The sequence below is a fragment of the Mustelus asterias genome, unplaced genomic scaffold (assembly GCF_964213995.1).
Source record: "Mustelus asterias unplaced genomic scaffold, sMusAst1.hap1.1 HAP1_SCAFFOLD_124, whole genome shotgun sequence".
NCBI lineage: Eukaryota > Metazoa > Chordata > Chondrichthyes > Carcharhiniformes > Triakidae > Mustelus > Mustelus asterias.
The window spans coordinates 924,299-948,099 of record NW_027590162.1 but is presented as its reverse complement, the minus strand read 5'-3'; the positions used below and the strand labels follow the sequence as shown (position 1 = coordinate 948,099).

The window sequence follows — 23,801 nt, the reverse complement described above, 5'->3', positions numbered from 1 at the left end:
GGGATTGTTTGACTAATCGTCCCTGAACACCTTGCAGCCAGTAATGTCCAACTCTCATTCCACTCCTTCTTTCAGTCAGTTTTCTGTTTTAGCCACAATGTTAGTGTCACATGTGGGACTTGTGGCTGCTGCTCATCAAACTTATTCCCCTTTAACACGCACAGCAGAGCTCGCATTAACCCCTGTCTGAGCCCAGATATTCTGCACTGCCAGCTCCCGGTGATGGGCGGAAGTAAAGCAGAGCAGTTGGTGCTGGTGAGGAAGGGGAAATGTATGAACAGTATCAACAGTCTGATAGAGTGATGTGGGATTAGCAGCAGAGAGAAATGCGCTGGTGCGGCAGAGGGAGTGAGAGGGTCAGGGGGTGGGTGGATCGGGGCGGACAAGGGGAAAGGACGGATTGACAAGTTTGTGGATTTGAGCAGCAACCAATGTGTTTGGCCGTGCCCGTTGGGCACCGCAGGGGTTGGGGTGCGTTATCGACCCTGATAATCACATTTTAATTTGATGTCTTGAAGTTTCCTTTGTACTTTGATTTTTGTTCGGGCTGTTTCCCCTCCTTTTGGGGAGCTGCCCCTTTTACTTTGTCCTGACTTAATTTAAGTTTGTTTCTTTGGTTTGACCCAAAAAGAGGCCCATGTGTTTGGGTATCTAAACTAACCAATCAGAGACAGCATCACGAATTGACATCATTGTGAATGAGCCAATGGGGAACAGGGCTTTCAGCAATCCTTCATTAGCATAGGCCTCTGCTTTGGTCTATAAAAGAGGAGTTCCGAGCGCGACTCAGTGATTCTGTGTCTGAAATTAACTGTGACAATGGTGGATGAGAAGAAAGCGCCGGTTTCCAAGAAGGGCGCCAAAAAAACGCAAAAAAAGCTGCCAGCAAAGGGCGGCAAGAAGCGGCGAAAGTCGAGGAAGGAGAGTTACTCCATCTACATCTACAAAGTGATGAAGCAGGTTCACCCCGACACCGGCATCTCCTCCAAGGCCATGAGCATCATGAACTCGTTCGTGAACGATATTTTCGAGCGCATCGCGGGTGAGGCTTCCCGCCTGGCCCATTACAACAAGCGCAGCACCATCAGCTCCCGGGAGATCCAGACCGCCGTGCGCCTGCTGCTGCCCGGGGAACTGGCCAAGCACGCCGTGTCGGAAGGGACAAAGGCGGTGACCAAGTACACCAGCTCCAAGTAAAACTCCCCATGGACTGAAAAACACTCCAAACACAACGGCTCTTTTAAGAGCCATCCACAATCTCTGGGAAAAGGCTGTATCATCCATTTAGTTTCATTTATTATTTTACGACGCAGCGTCTCGAACAATCATAATTGCTGTTTTTCTGGTTATCAATGATAGACACGGAGTAATGTAAGTCAACCGCCCGGTGGATCATTGGGTCTGAGTAATATTTAAAATTAATTAACTCGTTCCTGACCCTCTGGGTTTAGATCTCAGACGCGTTGATATTAGGTCCCTTTCCCAGGCTTTAGAGAGAGAGAGCGAATGGAGCAAATGTGTCAGAATCATCGAATCCCTGCAGTACAGGGGGCCATTCGGCCCATTGAGTTTGCACCTACAACAATCCCTCACCCATCCTCGTGACCCTACATATTTACCCTGTTAATCCCTCTCACACTGGGGCAATTTAGCATAGCCAATCCACCCAACCCGCATATCTTTGGGCTGTGTGAAGAAAGCGGAGTGCCCGCAGGAAAACCACGCGGAATCGGGGGAAAAAGTGCAAACTCCTCAGTTTCCAGTTTGGTCTCAATGATCGATTAGTTTATTCCCTATAAGCCCCGGTTGTGCAGGAACCCTCAGTCTCGACGAAGATGGAGAACAGCCCGTCCGTTTGCAGAACGATGTCAATGAAACTTTCTGGCGGCTGGTTCGAGAGTTTTAAAAAGAAAGAGATTAACCCCGAATGTATCCCGCATTCTAAAAGCAAATCTGCAACTTGGGATAAAATGTGAAATTGTGCAAACACAGACTGATGTTTTAAAAACGTTGTTGATAGATAGTTAATTATTGATGGGATTTGGTATTAACCGTATTTCTTGTTTGAGAAATATATCTGCGAACTTTCCAAAGTTGAACAATTTATTTTCGGCTTGTTTTCAGATAAACCCAGACTGAAAATCAGAAACTGCCAGATATAGGTTAACTATAGACTGGGGAAGAGAGAAAGGGAGATTCTTACATTCCTCAAAATGAATTCACCATTACCGATTAGAATAATTTCCGAAACTCTTGTTATTTTCCGCTTTGGCGGCTTTTACGGTTTGAAATGAAATCGGTTGGAATCTGAGATTTTGGCGCCGTTATTTTCCGCTATCACTCCGTGGGCTCCCCGGATTGGTGAGTTAGGCAGATTTCTGATTGGTCATATGAACAAGATGCTGAGAGGCAGCAACAAAGTGACCAATCAGCAATCATAGAAACCCTACAGTGCGGAAGGAGGCCGTTCGGCCCATCGAGTCTGCACCGACCACAATCCCACCCAGGCCCTATCCCCACATATTTACTTGCTAATCCCTCTAACCTACGCATCCCAGGACTCTAAGGGGCAATTTTTAACCTGGCCAATCAACCTAACCCGCACATCTTTGCAATGTCCGCACCTCCATTCCTCCCGGAGCTATAAGAGAAGCGAAAGGGAGTGGATTTCAGCATTCTTTGTGAAAGTGTTTGTGAGATTGTGCAGATGTCTGGAAGAGGAAAGAGCGGCGGGAAAGCTCGGGCCAAGGCCAAGTCTCGCTCCTCCCGGGCTGGACTGCAGTTCCCGGTGGGCCGTGTTCACAGGCTCCTGAGAAAGGGCAACTATGCTGAGCGTGTGGGTGCCGGAGCCCCGGTCTATCTGGCTGCTGTGCTCGAGTATCTGACCGCTGAAATCCTGGAGTTGGCCGGGAACGCGGCCCGGGACAACAAGAAGACCCGCATCATCCCCAGACACCTGCAGCTGGCCGTCCGCAACGACGAGGAGCTCAACAAGCTGCTGGGAGGAGTGACCATGGCTCAGGGCGGGGTGCTGCCTAATATCCAGGCCGTGTTGCTGCCCAAGAAAACTTCTGCGGCCTCGTCCAAGAGCAAGTGAAGCGACCATTCTTTAATCTGATAACCCAAAGGCTCTTTTCAGAGCCACTCACTTTATCTGAAAAAGGGTGATCTGTTGTCTAACCGTCAGAGACACTGTACTGCTCTTCACAGTAGAGCTGTTTCTCGCTTTGCTTTATCAATCCGTAGTTCGCCCTGTGCACATTACTGACCCAGGTGTTTTAATGCATGTAAATTTATGCTATTTATTGGAGAACATTTTACATATGTTGGAAATATCATTTCCAGCACCATGTCTGAGGTAATTATTTAAATTCAGGTACACAATTGCCCCAGAGTGAGAAACAGCATCAAAGATTGATGGCTGAAAAGCACCTCAAACTCAACGGCTCTTTTAAGAGCCACCCACAATCTGAAAAATCTGCGCCATCTTTTCCCTTATTGAGTGAATGAGAAATCTCTTTCTGGAGGATAGAGATTTGTCCCGTTCCGGAATGCTGTGAATGGGACTTCATATCCGCCCCTCACACACACACTCAGATTGAAGGAACAATCAAACTGAACTGAGAGCAGATTTTCAACCCGTCTGGGATTTGTGACGGACAATGAGGCCCAGCACAATATCAGGACGTAATTATTTACATTTAATGATGTAGGCAGGGAGGAAATGGGCGAGTGAGGGAACCGTGGTTCACAAAAGAGGTGGAATGTCTTGTGAAAAGGAAGAGGGAAGCTTATGTAGGGATGAGGAAACAAGGTTCAGATGGCTCGATTGAGGGTTACAAGTTAGCAAGGAATGAGCTGAAAAAGGGGCTGAGGACAGCTAGGAGGGGACATGAGAAGTCCTTGGCGGGTCGGATCAAGGAAAACCCCAAGGCTTTTTACTCTTATGTGAGGAATAAAAGAATGACCAGGGTGAGGTTAGGGCCGGTCAAGGACAGTGGTGGGAACTTGTGTATGGAATCAGTAGAGATAGGCGAGGTGATGAATGAATACTTTTCTTCAGTGTTCACCAAGGAGAGGGGCCATGTTTTTCAGGAAGAGAAGGTGTTACAGGCTCATGGGCTGGAGGAAATAGATGTTTGGAGGGAGGATGTACTGGCAGTTTTGAATAAACTGAAGGTCGATAAGTCCCCTGGGCCTGATGAAATGTATCCTAGGATTCTTTGGGAGGCGAGGGATGAGATTGCAGAGCCTTTGGCTTTGATCTTTGGGTCCTCACTGTCCACGGGGATGGTGCCAGAGGACTGGAGAGTGTCAAATGTTGTTCCTCTGTTTAAGAAAGGGAATAGAAATGACCCTGGTAATTATAGACCGGTTAGTCTGACTTCGGTGGTTGGTAAATTGATGGAAAAGGTCCTTAGGGATGGGATTTACGACCATTTAGAAAGATGCGGATTAATCCGGGATAGTCAGCACGGATTTGTGAAGGGCAAATCGTGCCTCACAAATTTGATAGAATTTTTTGAGGAGGTAACTAGGTGTGTTGATGAAGGTAGGGCGGTTGATGTCATATACATGGATTTTAGTAAGGCGTTTGATAAGGTCCCCCATGGTCGGCTTATGATGAAAGTAAGGAGGTGTGGGATAGAGGGAAAGTTGGCCAATTGAATAGGTAACTGGCTATCTGATCGAAGACAGAGGGTGGTGGTGGATGGAAAATTTTCGGACTGGAGGCAGGTTGCTAGCGGAGTGCCACAGGGATCGGTGCTTGGTCCTCTGCTCTTTGTGATTTTTATTAATGACTTAGAGGAGGGGGCTGAAGGGTGGATCAGTAAATTTGCTGATGACACCAAGATTGGTGGAGTAGTGGATGAGGTGGAGGGGTCTTGTAGGCTGCAAAGAGACATAGATAGGATGCAAAGCTGGGCTGAAAAATGGCAAATGGAGTTTAACCCTGATAAATGTGAGGTGATTCATTTTGGTAGGACTAATTTAAATGTGGATTACAGGGTCAAAGGTAGGGTTCTGAAGACTGTGGAGGAACAGAGAGATCTTGGGGTCCATATCCACAGATCTCTAAAGGTTGCCAGTCAAGTGGATAGAGCTGTGAAGAAGGCATATAGTGTGTTAGCTTTTATTAACAGGGGGTTGGAGTTTAAGAGCCGTGGGGTTATGCTGCAACTGTACAGGACCTTGGTGAGACCGCATTTGGAATATTGCGTGCAGTTCTGGTCACCTCACTATAAGAAGGATGTGGAAGCGCTGGAAAGAGTGCAGAGGAGATTTACCAGGATGCTGCCTGGTTTGGAGTGTCGGTCTTATGAGGAAAGGTTGAGGGAGCTGGGGCTGTTCTCTCTGGAGCGGAGGAGATTGAGGGGAGACTTAATAGAGGTTTATAAAATGATGAAGGGGATAGATCGAGTGAACGTTCAAAGACTATTTCCTCGGGTGGATGGAGCTATTACAAGGGGGCATAACTATAGGGTTCATGGTGGGAGATATAGGAAGGATATCAGAGGTAGGTTCTTCACGCAGAGAGTGGTTGGGGTGTGGAATGGACTGCCTGCAGTGATAGTGGAGTCAGACACTTTAGGATCATTTAAGCGGTTATTGGATAGGCACATGGAGCACACCAGGATGATAGGGAGTGGGATAGCTTGATCTTGGTTTCAGATGAAGGTCGGCACAACATCGTGGGCCGAAGGGCCTGTTCTGTGCTGTACTGTTCTATGTTCTATGTTCTATGTATAACTATATTCAGTTTCAGAATAAGATTTTTTTTTCACTCGAGTTATCTGGGCACCGCTCCCGGAACAGAATAAAGGCGGGAATGAAAAGGTTATTCTCGGGCTGATCTGTTTATTCCGCAGTTTTCCCAGAGGACGGAATCAGCGAGATCTGCGCACAAGCTGCGCCTGAGTCCATTGCAGCGCTTTAAGATCTGCCTCCCCCCGGCGCTCCCTATTCTCCGGGCACAAACCTGCCTGTTCCACCGGCGGGATTGAGTCAGGAATTCTCTCCACACCTTCCATTGTAACATTCCCGACAGCTTTCGGGGAGAGGGTCAGAAATCAGCCGTTTCTCTCTGTCCCTGTGAAGTCTGTGTGAAGGAGTTGGTTGGCAATCTCTATGTTTCTGCTTTTCCACTGAGCTGAGATTTGCTCCGTTTCAAATTGCTGAACGGGGACTGATTACCGCGGGTTATAGATAAGAGATTGAGAAATTCAAACTGTTCCTAAAATAGCGCCAGGATTCTGTGAGGGAAAATACAATAAACAGATTATAAAGTGTGAGATTGAAATAGTTTCCTGAACGTTAAGGCGTTCCGTTATTTTATACTTTTCCTGCACTGAAATTGGCGGGTTTTTCCCAATTTGAAAATGTGAACCAATCAAAATCTCCCATTTCTTCCCCCTGGCTCTCCGATTGGTGAAGAATGTGATTGAAATGAGAGTGACCAATCAGAGCTAGTGTCTGGCTGCAGCCTCACAAACCGCTCACAATGATTATTAATAGAGATTAAACTGACGGAATCTGTATTTGAGTTATTGAATGTTCTTTGTTTCCACAGATAAATATTTGAAGAACTCCACACGAGTTACAGGGAAGAATGTCGCCAGCTCCTTCTCACACATTCTCCGAGCTCAGAGAAATAATCACATTTTAATTTGATGTTTTTAAGTTTCCTTTGTACTTTGATTTCTGTTCGGGCTGTTCCCCCTCCTTTTTGGGGAGCTGCCCCTTTTACTTTGTCCTGATTTAATCTGTGTTTGTTTACTTGGTTTGGTTTGACCTAAAAAGAGGACACAGACAGCTCATCAATTCCACAGTCTCCGAGAACAGAAATGATTGCAGAGGGACATTTTCAATCCAGCAATCAAACAGCAGGAATGGCAGATGCTGTGTCCCTATCACGTCTCGTTTTCGTACCAGGATGGCCGAGTGGTTAAGGCGTTGGACTTAAGAAGGATTTTTAACACTACATTCTGCACCTTCTCCTCTGTATACACTGCGAAGTGCGCACGCAACCAGAGTTTTCACAACATAGTAATTATTTCTTGTCACAATAAGAAATCAAATCAAACTCAATACCGCCGACAGGGTGACCCATAAATCCCAGTCCAAACCATTATCAGATCATCACTGTGTCAATCCCACAATAGAGCAGCCTTTGCTCCAAATTAAGTATCAGATAAAACCGTAAAATGGTTTTTTGGTTAAATGTTACACAATTAACCTTAATAATGTACTTTGAGATTCCAGTTAAATACCAGTTATATCACCCACATCAGGGGTTTGGAAGTGGCAGTACTAATCGCCATGGTGAGTTCTCACAAATACATTAGATACAAATCTGAAAGACAATCTCAGATTGAGATATTCTGAAAGCGAGTATAACCTGAGATACAAACTCAGGTTCCAGTTGAAAACTCACCGAAATTATGAACCTAAAAGTTACAATATCAATTTGATGACTATGAACTGAACCATAAATTATAAACTAATCCTCACTCACACTGAGCCAGATGGAAGACATTGTGCCAATTCCAGACTGAGCTCCATTTTACACTCATGTCAAAATTCTTACTCCGAATCAGACTGTCACAGATCATATCAATGTGAACAACCTGAGTGAAACTTGCATAGCAATCCAGTATCAGATTGAAGGATACATTACCTTTCACAGTTGTGTTCACAGTGACAGAGATTTGTTACTGGGCCAAAACTCACTCAAATTATTTTCTTCAAACCTACTGCATCAGTGGCCTATTTCTGTGTTGGAAAGTTATTTGGAATTAATCCAAATAGATAACTTGTCCCAGAGATTGAAGGTTATTTAATTAATCCCATACTCACACTAAATACCAAAGACTGATAAATAAGAGAATAGTTCTGATCACATGTTCAGCATCAACAGCTGAAAAGTACAGGCTGTTTACTGCACTCACTCACAGGAGCTGAGTCTGAGTGATATGAAATAAATCACACACACACCAATTGTATCACTGAGGGATTTGGAAACAACCAAAGGCTCACACAGAGTAACGGAAACAAATGGAAGATTAGATAGAGAGAGACGTGAGTGAAAAATCCCAAATGAGACACACAATTTTAAACAGCATCATAGATTTACATACATGATTAATTCCACTGACAGGAACAGCATGAAGCTGATGTTCTGCAAACAGTACCAGAGGAATTAAAGCATATATTCCACAAACAGCAGCAGGGGATTTAAAATTACTGATGTTTGCCACACTTATATGAAATGCTCACAGATATAGAGGCCATTGACAGGTCTCGAATGATCCAACACTCACACACTTTATAAGAGTCTGCCAGATATTTCTAACTGGCACCCTCCGAAACAACACCAGACAAATTCAGATTCAGAATGGAACCAGATACTGAAACATGTGAATTGATTCCAACACTGATTGTGTGTCTTGGGCAGCCCATACCTACGGGGATATGGTGGATCATGACGGCAAATCCTACCATACACATCACCAGGCAGGTCGCTACTGCACAAATAAAAGCAAATTACTGTGGATGCTGGAATCTGAAATCAAAAGAGAAAATTCTGGAAAATCTCAGCAGGTCTGGCAGCATCTGTAAGATGACAAAGGTCTTCGACAAAGGGTCGTCTGGACTTGAAACGTCAGCTCTTTTCTCTCCTTACAGATGCTGCCACACCTGCTGAGATTCTCCAGCATTTTCTCTTTTGCTACTGCACAATGTGATTCTGCAATGGGGCAACACTTACTAAATAATCCTGATTGTGCTCAGAATTACACTGAAAATGTGACCAGAAGGGCAGAGTTTTTTTTTGAAAAATGTGACCTCCCCTTTAAGGCAGAGGTGAGGAGGAACCTTTTTGATCAGTTGTTTTTTTTTCTTTATCCATTCATGGGATGAGGGCATCACTGGCTCAGCCAGGATTTATTGCCCACACTTAATTGCCCTGGGGTAGGCAGTGCTGAACTGCAATCTTCAACTGCTGCTGCCAATGCCATATAGGTACACCCAAAGTGTGTTTTTTCTTTGGCGGGGGATGTTGGGGAGTGGGAAGTTCCTGGACTCTGACCTACTGACACTGAAGGAACGGCGATATATTTCCAAGCCCTGATGATGAGTGGCTTGGAGGGAGATTTCCAGGTGGTGTTGTTCTGATGCATCTGCTTTTCCTTTTCCTTCTCGGCTATTGTCATTGTGGGTTTGGAAGGTTCTGTCAAATGCACCTTTGTGAATTCTGGCAATGCATCTTGTAGATGGTGTGCACTGCTGACCCTGTCTGTCAATGGTAACATAAGCCTTATTGTGACTAATAAATACACTTTAACTTTAACTTTTGGTGGAGGGAGTGACTCTTTGTGGATGGGAAACGAATTAAGTCAGATATTTTGTACTGGATAGTGTCAAACTTCTAGTGTTGTTGGAGCTGCATTCACCCAGGCAAGTTACATCTGGAAACCGGGTACTCCGGCTTCCTTCCACAGTCCAAAGATGTGCAAGTTGGGTGGATTGGTCATTCTAGATTGCCCTTTGTGTGGTAAAAAGTGAAGGTTAGGTAGATTAGCGGGGTGGGTGCGTGGGGCTCTGGCTATAGGACATGGATGGGATGCTCTGTCGGAGAGTCAGTGCAGTTTCAATGGGCCAAATGATCTCCTTCAGCACTGTAGGGATTCTGTGATTTAAAGGTCATTTGACTGTCAGGACTGCCCTGAGGAAAGTGGGAAAGTTGTTTGTAGCATTTGCAGCAGTGAGCTTGTTGCAGATCAAATGGTTGATTGCAAGCGAGAGTTGATGAAAATAACTGCTTCCTGCAAAGAAATAGAAGAGACACTTATGGGGAACTGCAAAATGTTTTTCTTTCAAACTGCTCCTGAAAACGTGAATAGTAGGGAATGGTTTCGAACCATCGACCTCTGGGGTATGGGCCCAGCACGCTTCCGCTGCGCCACTCTGCTATAAGCTAACAGTTTCCTGCTTATTATTGCTGAGTTGTAGTAGGACAAAATGTCACTGTTGCATTGCTGTTTAATGTCAGAAAATGTGCTCGGCAGCTCCGCCTGGCGGCACAATTCCATGCTTAACACACCAAGAATGGAACACACATAAAAGCAGCAAGAGACTGACAGGAGGCACAGGCAAAGGAGAATGGACCGACTGATCATTTGTGTAAAGTGTTCATGAAAAGATCAGCCATGATCTTATTGAATGGCGGTGCAGGCTCGAGCTGACAAATGGCCTACTGATGCTCCACGCTTTTATAATCTCATATTCTTCTTTGGATCCAATACTATTTAATTTATTTTGTTATCCATGATTGGGCCACTTTCCAGTTATGTTTACGTGCCAGAAAGGAATGTATAACTCTTCCATTACATACAACTATGCCTTAAATATTAGCCATTGCCTATCGACCGTTATGCCATTTTATGAATGTATTAATCCGTAATCTATTTTAGCAAACTCACCTCTCATAACTTCCTAGTTTACGTTATTTAGGTTTGGGATTCTCGTTCAGGATTGGATCTGAGTCATGCTTCTGGACTGATGGGAGATGTTCCACAAAGCAGTCACTCAATCTACCAATGCAGAGCACATCATTAGCAGTGAAATTTTAGAAAAAATATAATGTTGCAAAAGCTAATTCTCCTGCATGTAGACACTGAACTGTGAGGAAAGGTAATGCGGCCTTCCATTCAGGAACTTCTGGTATTTCTTCCCTTTCCTCAACCAATCTTCTCACCGCTCTGTGGCAGGCAGGGTTCACAAGTGTGTCGCTCCCATGTCCCACACTTGGAACATTTCCAATCAGTTCACAATGATGATTGAATTTCTGAGAAGAGTTTCTAGTCACCTGCCATTTTCATTCTGCATCTCACTCTCACACGGATTATTCTGTCCTGGGTCTTTCCTGGTGTTCAGAGCACCTCTCCTCCTTTCAGATTTTTCTTACTTTATGTATCTGGTGATTATCCCTTTCACTGTGTAACTAATTCTTACTATTTAATGCATGTGTGCATGTCACAGATATTCCATTTCGTTCTTTTTCACATGAGCCCCTCTCCTCTCCATTTGCCTGTAATGTATTACATTTCTAACTTCAAACAGTTCTGATGGGCAGATGTTGATCTGAAATATTTGCTATTAACTGTTTGTCTCTGCAGCAGCTCACTTGTTATGTAATTACAGAATTACAGATAGATTACGGATTAATAGATTCATAAAATGGCATAACGGTCGATAGGCAATGGCTAATATTTAATGTTTAATATTTAAGGCATAGTTGTATGTAATGGAAGAGTTATACATTCCTTTCTGGCACGTAAACATAACCGGAAAGTGCCCCAATCATGGCTAACAAAATAAATTAAATAGTATTGGATCCAAAGAAGAATATGAGATTATAAAAGCGTGGAGCATCAGTAGGCCATTTGTCAGCTCGAGCCTGCACCGCCATTCAATAAGATCATGGCTGATCTTTTCATGAACACTTTACACAAATGATCAGTCGGTCCATTCTCCTTTGCCTGTGCCTCCTGTCAGTCTCTTGCTGCTTTTATGTGTGTTCCATTCTTGGTGTGTTAAGCATGGAATTGTGCCGCCAGGCGGAGCTGCTGAGCACATTTTCTGACATTAAACAGCAATGCAACAGTGACATTTTGTCCTACTACAGCTCAGCAATAATAAGCAAGAAGCTGTTAGGTAATAGCAGAGTGGCACAGCGGAAGCGTGCTGCGCCCGTAACCCAGAAGTCGATGGATCAAAACCATTTTCTGCTATTCACCTTTTCAGGAGCAGTTTGAAAGAAAAACATTTTGCAGTTCCCCACAAGTGTCTCTTCTATTTCTTTGCAGGAAACAGTTATTTTCATCGACTCTCGCTTGCAATCAACCATTTGATCTGCAACAAGCTCACTGCTGCAAATGCTACAAACAGCTTTCACACTTTCCTCAGGGCAGTCCTGACAGTCAAATGACCTTTAAATCACAGAATCCCTACAGTGCTGAAGGAGACCATTTGGCCCATTGAAACTGCACTGACTCTCCGACAGAGCATCCCATCCATGTCCTATAGCCAGAGTCCCACGCACCCACCCCGCTAATCTCCCTGACCTTCACTTTTTAACCACACAAAGGCAATCTAGAATGACCAATCCACCCAACCTGCACATCTTTGGACTGTGGAAGGAAGCCGGAGTACCCGGTTTCCAGATGTAACTTGCCTGGGTGAATGCATCTCCAACAACACTAGAAGTTTGACACTATCCAGTACAAAGCATCTGACTTAATTCGTTTCCCATCCACAAAGAGTCACTCCCTCCACCAAAAGTTAAAGTTAAAGTGTATTTATTAGTCACAATAAGGCTTATGTTACCATTGACAGACAGGGTCAGCAGTGCACACCATCTACAAGATGCATTGCCAGAATTCACAAAGGTTTATTTGACAGAACCTTCCAAACCCAACATGACTATAGCCGAGAAGGAAAAGGAAAAGCAGATGCATCAGAACAACATCACCTGGAAATCTCCCTCCAAGCCACTCATCATCAGGGCTTGGAAATATATCGCCGTTCCTTCAGTGTCAGTAGGTCAGAGTCCAGGAACTTCCCACTCCCCAACATCCCCCCCCCAAAAAAAACACACTGTGGGTGTACCTATATGGCATTGGCAGCAGCAGTTGAAGGTTGCAGTTCAGCACCGCCTACCCCAGGGCAATTATGGGTGGCAATAAATCCTGGCCGAGCCAGTGATGCCCTCATCCCATGAATGGATAAAGTAAAAAAAAACAACTGATCAAAAAGGTTCCTCCTCACCTCTGCCTTAAAGGGGAGGTCACATCTTTCAAAAAAAATTCTGCTCTTCTGGTCACATTTTCAGTGTAATTCTGAGCACAATCAGGATTATTTAGTAAGTGTTGCCCCATTGCAGAATCACATTGTGCAGTAGCAAAAGAGAAAATGCTGGAGAATCTCAGCAGGTGTGGCAGCATCTGTATGGAGAGAAAAGAGCTGACGTTTCGATTCCAGATGACCCTTTGTCGAAGACCTTTGTCATCTTACAGATGCTGCCAGACCTGCTGAGATTTTCCAGAATTTTCTCTTTTGATTTCAGATTCCAGCATCCACAGTAATTTGCTTTTATTTGTGCAATAGAGACCTGCCTGGTGATGTGTATGGTAGGAATTGTCGTCATGATCCATCATATCCCCGTAGGTATGGGCTGCCCAAGACAATCAGTGTTGGAATCAATTCACATGTTTCAGTATCTGGTTCCATTCTGAATCTGAATTTGTCTGGTGTTATTTCTGAAGGTGCCAGTTATATATATCTGGCAGACACTTATAAAGTGTGTGAGTGTCGGATCATTCTAGACCTGTCAATGGCCTCTATATCTGTGAGCATTTTATATAAGTGTGGCAAACATCAGTAATTTTAAATCCCCTGCTGCTGTTTATGGAACATATGCTTTAATTCCCCTGGTACTGTTTGCAGAACATCAGCTTCATGCTGTTCCTGTCAGTGGAATTAATCATGTATGTAAATCTATGATGCTGTTTAAAATTGTGTGTCTCATTTGGGATTTTTCACTCACATCTCTCTCTATCTAATCTTCCATTTGTTTCCGTTACTCTGTGTGAGCCTTTGGTTGTTTCCAAATCCCTCAGTGATACAATTGGTGTGTGTGTGATTTATTTCATATCACTCAGACTCAGCTCCTGTGAGTGAGTGCAGTAAACAGCCTGTACTTTTCAGCTGTTGATGCTGAACATGTGATTAGAACTATTCTCTTATTTATCAGTCTTTGGTATTTAGTGTGAGTATGGGATTAATTAAATAACCTTCAATCTCTGGGACAAGTTATCTATTTGGATTAATTCCAAATAACTTTCCAACACAGAAATAGGCCACTGATGCAGTAGGTATGAAGCAAATAATGTGAGTGAGTTTCGGCCCAGCAATAAATCTCTGTTACTGTGAACACAATTGTGAAAGATAATGTATCCTTCAATCTGATACTAGATTGCTATGCAAGTTTCACTCAGGTTGTTCGCATTGATTTGATCTGTGACAGTCTGATTCTGAGTAAGAATTTTGACATGAGTGTAAAATGGAGCTCAGTCTGGAATTGGTACAGTGTCTTCCATCTGGCTCAGTGTGAGTGAGGATTAGTTTATAATTTATGGTTCAGTTCATAGTCATCAAACTGATATTGTAACTTTTAGTTTCATAATCTGGGTGAGTTTTCAACTGGAACCTGAGTTTGTATCTCAGGTTATACTCGCTTTCAGAATACCTCAATCTGAGATTGTCTTTCAGATTTGTATCTAATGTATTTGTGAGAACTCACCATGGCGATTAGTACTGTCACTTCCAAACCCCTGATGTGGGTGATATGACTGGTATTTAACTGGAATCTCAAAGTACATTATTAAGGTTAATTGTGTAACATTTAACCAAAAAACCATTTTACGGTTTTATCAGATACTTAATTTGGAGCTAAGGCTGCTCTATTGTGGGATTGACACAGTGATGATCTGATAATGGTTTGGACTGGGATTTATGGATCACCCTGTCAGCGGTATTGAGATTGATTTGATTTCTTATTGTGACAAGAAATAATTACTCTGCTGTGAAAACTCTGGTTTCTTGCGCACTATACAGACCGAGCATACCGTTCGCAGAGTATACAGGGGAGAAGGAAAGGAGAGGGTGCAGAATGTAGTGTTAAAAATCCTTCTACCAGGAGTGGGGTTCGAACCCACGCGGACATATGTCTATTGGATCTTAAGTCCAACGCCTTTACCACTCGGCCATCCTGGTACGAAAACTAGACGTGATAGAGACACAGCGTCTGCCATTCCTGCTGTTTGATTGCTGGATTAAAAATGTGCCTCTGGACTCATTTCTGTTCTCGGAGACTGTGGAATTGTGAGAAGAAGCTGGGACATTCTTCCCTGTAATTCCTGTGGAGGAAATATCTGGTTTCTTCAAATATTTATCTGTGGAAACAAAGTACATTTAATATCTCAAATCCAGATTCCGTCAGTTTAATCTCTATTAATAATCATTGTGAGCGGTTTGTGAGGCTGCAGCCAGACTCCAGCTCTGATTGGACAACCTCATGTCAATCCAATTCTTCACCAATCGGAGAGCCAGGGAGAAGAAATGGGAGGTTTTGATTGGTTCACATTTTCAAATTGGAAAAACCCGCCAATTTCAGTGCAGGAAAAATACAAAATAACGGAACGCCTGAATGTTCAGGAAACTATTTCAATCTCACACTTTATAATCTGTTTATTGTATTTTCCCTCACAGAATCCTGGCGTTATTTTAGGAACAGTTTGAACTTCTCAATCTCTTATCTGTAACCGGCGCGAATCAGACCTCGTTCAGCAATTTAAAACGGAGCAAATCTCAGATCAGTGGAAAAGCAGAAACAGAGAGATTACCAACCAACCCCTTCACACAGGCTTCACAGGGACAGAGGGAAACGGCTGATTTCTGATCCTCTCCCCTGAAAGCTGTCGGGAATGTTCCAATGGAAGGTGTGGAGAGAATTCCTGACTCAATCCCGCCGGTGGAACAGGCAGGTTTGTGCCCGGAGAATAGGGAGCGCCGGGGTGAGGCAGATCTTAAAGCGCTGCAATGAACTCAGGCGCTGCTTGTGCACAGTCACAGGGAGGCCAGAACAGGTAATGTGGGTGGGTTTCCTTTCCTATAGGGGTATCAGAGAACCAAATGGGTTTTTACAACACGGCCATCATTAGACCTTTAATTCCAGATTTTAATTGAGCTCAAATTGCACACTGTGCTGAGGTGATAATCAGGTCCCATTGAATTGCACTGGACCTCTGGGTCACTCGTCCAGTGACAATACCACTACACCATTACCTCCTCACGTGGGAACTGTGGCCGCGACGAGCAGATATCAGCAAGTAGTTTATTGTAGGCTGATTGTCAGTGAGCTGAAACATGAACTCTGTTTCTCTCTCCACAGATGCTGCCTGACCTGTTGTGTATTCCAGAATTTTCACCTTGTTTCAGATGTCCAGCGTCCACATGATTTTACCTGTGAATTATTGCAGCTGTTGCTCAGAAAACTGAGGCCTGAAATAGACAAATTAAGAGCGATTTTGAATCAAGCTGGATGTTGGTTTTGGAATTCGGCCCCTCAGTTTCTGTGAAGGTATGTTTTTGTTTGGGTGACTTTGGTCTGTAGAAGCAGGAGAAAGTGATGGGTTTAATTCTGAGTAAATTTGAGAGCAGTAGGGTCAAAACACTTCTGATCAAAGATCATTAACTGTGTCTTGTACAGTTAAAGAAACATTGCACACTCGCATACAATAAGTGTCGGACAGAGAATCAATTCCACATTGAAATGCAGTATCAGACTGAGTTAATTCCACACTGAAAACTGTAACAGAGACTGAGAAAAGGAGTTAGTCCCACACACACACTACCAGAACATAAGAAAAAGGAGCAGGAGAAGGCCATTCAGCCCATCAGGCCTGTTCTGCCATTCAGTAAGATCATGGCTGATCTGATTGTGGCCTCCACTCCACTTCAGTACCTGTCCCCACAACCCTTGATTCTCTTGTAACTCAAAAATCTGTCTAACTCAAGATTGAATCTATTCAATGACAAAAATTAAGGTACCCTTAAAATAAGTAATTCCTCCTAATCTCCATCTTAAATTGGAGATGCTTTATTTTTAAACGGTGCCTCTAGTTCCAGTTTCCCCCTACACATTGCAACATCCCAGTCAGCATCTACACTGTCAAGCCCTTGAGAATCCTATATGTTTTAGTACGATCCTCGCTCATTCTTCTCCACTGAAAATTGGCCAGACTTGTTTAATTTTTCCTCATAAGGGAACTCCTTCATCTCAGGAATCAGCCTCCACTCGCTGCAGTTTGCTAAGCTGACAGTGACCCACTTCCATACACTAACAGACACTGACACAGACATTATTATCAATTGATTGAGTCAATTCCACATCTACATACAGCGATAGAGATTGACAGAGTGTTAATGCCACACTGCAGTAAAGGATAAAGAATAGAGAAGAGGTAATGCCAGCTTCATGTGCAAATCAGAGACGAACAGTGTTATTGCCCTATTCACATACAGTAATGCAGAATAACAGATACAGAATTAATTCTATATTCACATACGCTAACAAAGATGGACAGAAAGGTAATGGCTAAATTCAGCACAGTCCCAGATGATCATAGGCTGCTCTCTCCTTTCATGAATATCCTCAGCTGGTACAGGAATATGAAGTCACGCTGTTGGGGTTACTCTGCATCACGGTCCCGCTGTCCAGCCAACTGAGCAAATCAACCCCCAGGGTAGGACAGAGAACAAAGAAAATTACAGCACAGGAACAAACCCTTCGGCCCTCCAAGCCTGCACCAACCATGCTGCCTGATTTAACTAAAACCCCCTACGCTTCCGGGGACCATATCCCTCTATTCCCATCTCATTCATGTACTTGTCAAGATGCCCCAAGAGAGGTAATTGCAAACTGAAACACAGGAACTGAGACTGGCGAATCAATTTAATTCCACACTCACTTGCACGAATACAGGCTGACACATCAGAGAATTAATCCATCCTCAAATAAACTGACAGAAAGAAATTCACTGTAGTTCCACCCTGAGATACAGTAACAGAGACTGACAGAGTGAATCGTGCTCTCATGTACAGATTGACAGATAGCGGGAATGAGTTAACTCCACATTCTCATACAGCAACAGAGATGGACAGATAGAGTCTGAATTCCACACTCTAATGGTTCTCACTTGAAGAATTCTTCTGATATGCATAGAGTCATAGAGGTTTACAACATGGAAACAGGCCCTTCGGCCAAACTTGTCCATGCCGCCCTTTTTATAAAAAAAAAAGTCAAGGTAATCCCAATTGCCCGCATTTGGCCCATATCCCTCTATACCCATTGTACCCATGTAACTATCTAAATGCTTTTTAAAAGACAAAATTGTACCCGCCTCTACTACTACCTCTGGTAGCTTGTTCCAGACACTCACCATCCTCTGTGTGAAAGAATTGCCCCTCTGGACACTTTTGTATCTCTTCACTCTAGTTTTAGACTCCCCTACCTTTGGGAAAAGATATAGACTATCCAGCTGATTATCCACCTCATTATTTTATAGACCTCTGTAAGATCATCACCTACGCTCCAGAAGAAAAAGTCCCAGTTTATCCAGCCTCTCCTTATAACTCAATCCATCAAGTCCCGGTAGCATCCCAGTAAATATTTTCTGCACTCTTTCTAATTTAATAATATCCTTTCTAAAATAGGGTGACCAGAATTGCACACACTATTCCAAGTGTGGCTTTACCAATGTTTTGTACAACTTCAACAAGACATTCCAAGTCCTGTATTCAGTGTTCTGACCAATGAAACCAAGCATGCCGAATGCCTTCTTCACCACTCTGTCCACCTGTGACTCCACTTTCAAGGAGCTATGAACATGTACCCCTAAATCTCTTTGTTCTGTAACTTTCCCCAATGCCCTACTATTAACTGAGTCAGTCCTGCCCTGGTTCAATCTACCAAAATGCATCACCTCGCATTTATCTAAATTAAACTCCATCTGTCATTCGTCAGCCCACTGGCCCAATTGATCAAGATCCCCTTGCAATTGGAGATCACTTTCTTCACTGTCCACTCTGCCACCAATCGTAGTGTCATCTGCAAACTTACTAACCATTCCTCATATTCTCATCAAATCATTCATATAAATGACAAATAACAGTGGACCTAGCACAGATCCCAGAGGCACACTGCTGGTCACAGGCCTCCAGTTTGAAAAACAACTCTCTACAACCACCGTCTGGCTTCTGTCAAGAAGTCAATTTTGTATCCAATTAGATACCTCACCCTGGATCCCGTGAGATTTAACCTTATGCAACAACCTACCATGCGGTACCTTGTCAAAGGCCTTGCTAAAGTCCATGTAGACAACATCAACTGCACTGCCCTCATCTACCTTCTTGGTTACCCCTTCAAAAAACTCAATCAAATGGCCTCTTCATTGTTTCATTATACTTTCTATCTTCCTCATCCTCCAAGGAGCCCTGGCTTTGGTTCCCCTCCCTTTCACCCTGGTTAGAATGTACCGAGTCTGTACCTGAAACATCTCCTGAAAGATCACCCATTGTTCTGTGACAGCTTTTCCTGTCAGATTTTGGCTCCAGGTTACTCTGGCTCAATCCCAGCTCCTCCCATTGAGGTTAGTCCTCTTCCCATTCAGAAGTGCTACTTTAGATTGTTCCTTGCTAATATCAAGCTTGTGATACAATGATCACTGTTACTCAAGTGACCACCTCCAGACACTTGGATCATGTGGTCAACCTCCCTGTCAGTCTGTGTGAGAATGGAATTAATTCTGTATCTACAATGCATGATCTGCCTAGAGATTTGCTGCTCCATTTCCTTCTCACCACACCTACCTTTTACCCTTCTCTCTTTTCTGTTCACATTGTATTGAATAGTAATCGCCCGGTTCTCTCCATTTCCAGACCACATTTTCAACATTGACACTCTCTTGTGTTCCTATGTGGCTATTTGTGCTTCTAACTCACCAACCTTATTCACCACACTGTCCACTATGTTACCAAGATTGCTGGCATAGTGGACAGTGAAGAAGGTTATCTAGGATTGTGATCAATTGGGCCAGTGGGCTGACGAATGGCAGATGGAGTTTAATTTCGACAAATGCAAAGTGATGCATTTTGGTAGATCGAACCAGGGCAGGACTTAGTCAGTTAATAATAGGGAGTTGGGGAGCGTTATAGAACAAAGAGATCTAGGGGTACAGGTTCATAGCTCCTTGAAAGTGAAGACACAGGTGGACAGAATGGTGAAGAAGACATTCAGCATGCTTCGTTTCATTGGTCAGAATATTGAATACAGGAGTTGGGACGTCTTGTTGAAGTTGTACAAGACATTGGGTCGTTGAAATTGTACAAGACATTGGGCCGTCTTGTCGAAGTTGTACAAGAGGGCATGGGTTAAGGGTGAAAGGAGAAAAGTTTAAAGGGAATCATAGAAATCATAGAAACCCTACAGTGCAGAAGGAGGCCATTCGGCCCATCGGGTCTGCACCGACCACAATCCCACCCAGGCCCTACCCCCACATATCTACCCGCTAATCCCTCAAACCTACACATCTCAGGACTCTAAGGGGCAATTTTTAACCTGGCCAATCAACCTAACCCGCACATCTTTGGACTGTGGGAGGAAACCGGAGCACCCGGAGGAAACCCACGCAGACACGAGGAGAATGTGCAAACTCCACACAGACAGTGACCCAAGCCGGGAATCGAACCCAGGTCCCTGGAGCTGTGAAGCAGCAGTGCTAACCACTGTGCTACCGTGCCGCCCCACGGGGGGGGGCCTCTTCACGCAGAGAGTGGTGGGAGTGTGGAATGAGCTGCCGGATAAAGTGGTAAATGCGGGGTCACTTTTAACATTTAAGAAAAACTTGGACGGGTTCATGGATGAGAGGGGTGTGGAGGGATATGGTCAAAGTGCAGGTCAGTGGGACTAAGCAAAAAATGGTTCGGCACAGACAAGAAGGGCCAAAAGGCCTGTTTCTGAGCTGTAATTTTCTATGGTTCTATGGTTCTATTGATCAGGCCACACTTGGAATACTGTGTACAGTTCTGGTCACATTATAGAAAGGATATTATTAAATAAGAAAGAGTGCAGAAAAGATTTATAGGATGCTACCGTGACCTGATGGTTTGAATTATAAGGAGAGGCTGAATAGACTGGGACTTTTTTCTCTGAAGCATACAAGGCTGAGGGGTGATGTTATAGAGTGTTATAAAATAATGAGGGGCAGCGAGATAGTCGATATCTTTTCCAAAAGGTAGGGGAGTCTAAAACGAGAGGGCATCGGTTTAAGGTGAGAGGGGAGAGATATAAAAGAGTCCAGAGGGGCAATGTTTTCACCCAGAGGGTGATAAGTGTCTGGAACAAGCTGCCACAGTAGTAGTAGAGGTGGGTACAATTTTGTCTGTTAAGAAGTGTTTAGACAGTTACATGGGTAAGATGGGTATAGAGGGATATGGGCCAAATGCAGGTAATTGGGACTAGTTTAGGGGTTAAAAAACGGGGTGGCATGGGCCAGTTGGGCCAAAGGGCCTGTTTCCATGCTGTAAACCTCTGACTCGATGACACTTTGTGTGATTACACACATGCTTTCCAAACCTATCCTTGTATTCCACTGAGATTCCTTCTTCATATACTCCTACCTTATATGATTTGATTTATTATTTTCACGTGTATGAGTATATAGTGAAAATTACTGTTTCTCGCGCGCCATATAGACTAAGCATAACTTTCATAGAGAAGGAAAGGAGAGAGTGCAGAATGTAGTCATAGCTAGGGTGTAGAGAAAGATCAACTTAATGCAAGGTAGGTCCATTCAAAAGTCTGGCAGCAGCAGGGAAGAAACTGTTCTTGAGTCGGTTGGTACGTGACCTCAGACTTTTCTATCTTTTTCCCAACGGAAGAAGGTGGAAGCGATAATGTCTGGGGTGAGTGGGGTCCTGAATTCTGCTGGCTGGCAGCAGGAAGTGTAGACAGAGTCAATGGATAGGAGGCTGGTTTGCGTGATGGATTGGGCGACATTCACAACATTTTGTAGTTTCTTGCAGTCTTGGGCAGAGCAGGAGCCAAACCAAGTTGTGATACAGCCAAAAATAATGCTTTCTATGGTGCATCTCTAACAGTTGGTGAGAGTCGTAGCTGATGTGCTAAATTTCTTTAGTCTTCTGAGAAAGTATAGACGTTGGTGGTGCTTTCTTAACTATAGTGTCGGCATGAGGGGACCAGGACAGGTTGTTGGTGATCTGGACACCTAAAAACATGAAGCTCTCGACCATTTCTACTTCGTCCCCGTTAACGTAGACAGCGGCATGTTCTCTCTTATGTTTCCTGAAGTAGATGACAATCTCCTTCATTTTGTTGACATTGGGGGACAGATTATTGTCACCGCACCAGTTCACGAGATTCTCTATCTTGTTCCTGAACTCTCTCATCATTGTTTGCGATCCGGCCCACTGCGGTGGTGTCGTCAGCAAACTTGAAAATCGAATTGGAGGGGAATTTGGCCACACAGTCACAGGCGTATCAGGAGTATAGTAGGGGGCTGAGAACACAGCCTTGTGGGGCACCTGTGTTGGGGATGATCGTGGAGGAGGTGTTGTTGCTTATTCTTCCTGATTGTGGTCTGTGGGTTAGGAAGTTCCGTATCCAGTCGTAGAGGGAGGAGCCGAGGTCCAGGCCACGGAGTTTGGAGATGAGTTTTGCAGGAATAATGGTGTTGAAGGCTGAGCTGTAGTCAATAAATAGAAGTCTGCTGTAAGTGTCTTTGTTATCTAGGTGTTCCAGGGCTGAGTGCAGGGGCAGGGAGATGGCGTCTGCTGTGTATTGTTGCGCTGGTAGGCGAACTGTAGTAGATCCAGATAGTCTGGGAGGCTGGAATTGATTTGTGCCATGTCTAATCTTTCGATGCACTTCCTAATGATGGATGTCTGAGCCACTGGATAATGGTCATTGAGGCACGCTGCTTAGCTTTTCTTTGGTACTGGGATGATGCTCGTTGTCTTGAAGCAGGCAGGGACCTGAGATTGTTGTAAAAAGAGGTTGAAGATGTCTGCGAATGCCCCCGCCAGCTGATCCAGGCAGGATCTGAGTGCTTGTCCGGGTACCCCATCCGAGGCAGTCACTTTCCTTGGGTTGACCTCTGAGAAAGCTGCTCTGACATTTGCAATGGTGACCTCGGATACAGATTCATCTCAGGCTTCCAGGGTGGAGGGCGTGCTCTCGCTGACCTCTTGCTCAGAGCGGGCACAGAATGCATTGAGCTCATCAGGGAGGCGTGCGTTGGAGCCGGTGATTTTCTTTTTCTTTCTCCAGATATTCCTCTTTTCCACTTCTATATAATGGTGCACATCCCGTGCCAGTTTAGTTCAAACCCTCCTCGTCCACATGAGTGACCCTCTCCATGAGGACACAGGCATTGAGTACAGAATCATGCAAGTTATGCTGAGCCTTTAGAAAACTCTGATTGGATCACAGCTGAAGCATTGAGTCCAGTTCTGCTCAGCACACTTGAGGAAACATGTGACGGTGGTTCAGCGGGTGCAGAGGAGATTGACCAGAATGGTTTCAGCAATGAGGGGTTTTAGCCACAAAGTTAGGTTGCAGAAGCTGGGGTTGATCTTTTTGGAGCAAAGCAGATTGAGAGAGAGATCTGATCGAGGTGGACAGGATTATGGCTGGTGTGGTTCAGGTAGACAAAGAAAAGCTGATTCCATTCACTGATAGTATAAGGACTAGGGGGCACAAGTTGAAGGTTTTGGAAGAGTCAGAAAGGGGATGTGTGGAAGAACTTCTCATGCAGCGAGTGACAACCTGGAAGTTGCTGTCTCTGAGGTTGGAAGCCGAGACGATGAATTATATCAAAGAGGAATTTGGAGGGACATTTGAGGGAAATAAACTTGTCGGGCGATGGGGATAGAGCAGGTGAATGGGACTGACTGGATTGCTCCACGGAGAACCAGCATGGACTGGATGTGGCGAATGGCCTCCTTCCATACGGTAATGACTCTAGTTCCAGTCTCCCCTGGTTTGTTGTTATTGCAGTAAGAAGTTTAACAACACCAGGTTAAAGTCCAACAGGTTTATTTGGTAGCAAAAGCCACACAAGCTTTCGGAGCTCCAAGCCCCTCCTTCAGGTGAGTGGGAA

The 23,801-nt window shown here is 44.3% G+C and overlaps 2 protein-coding genes and 1 non-coding gene across 3 annotated transcripts; 2 read left to right on the top strand and 1 right to left on the bottom strand.

Moving 5' to 3' along the window:
• The first annotated feature begins 222 nt into the window (after nt 1-222).
• LOC144484709 (histone H2B 1.2-like) lies at nt 223-1,197 on the top strand. The gene is made up of 2 exons (XM_078203150.1): nt 223-255; nt 769-1,197. The coding sequence occupies exons 1-2, from the start codon at nt 223-225 to the stop codon at nt 1,195-1,197; spliced, it is 462 nt and encodes a 153-aa protein (XP_078059276.1).
• Nucleotides 1,198-2,707: 1,510 nt separating this feature from the next.
• On the top strand, nt 2,708-3,097 carry LOC144484730 (histone H2A-like). The gene has a single exon (XM_078203163.1). It carries the CDS (start codon nt 2,708-2,710, stop codon nt 3,095-3,097), a length of 390 nt encoding a protein of 129 aa, XP_078059289.1.
• Nucleotides 3,098-14,752: 11,655 nt separating this feature from the next.
• On the bottom strand, nt 14,753-14,835 carry trnal-uaa (transfer RNA leucine (anticodon UAA)). The gene has a single exon. It is a non-coding gene; the product is annotated as a tRNA-Leu (tRNA).
• Between the last annotated feature and the right edge of the window lie 8,966 nt (nt 14,836-23,801).

Excerpts from the sequence above, each read along its gene's own strand:
- LOC144484709 (XM_078203150.1), top strand. The coding sequence starts at position 223 with ATGGGCGGAAGTAAAGCAGAGCAGTTGGTGCTG. Across the intron at positions 256-768 it reads AAGCAGAGCAGTTGGTGCTG|AGGAGTTCCGAGCGCGACTC; the intron begins GTGAGGAAGGGG and ends GGTCTATAAAAG.
- LOC144484730 (XM_078203163.1), top strand. The coding sequence starts at position 2,708 with ATGTCTGGAAGAGGAAAGAGCGGCGGGAAAGCTCGGGCCAAGGCCAAG.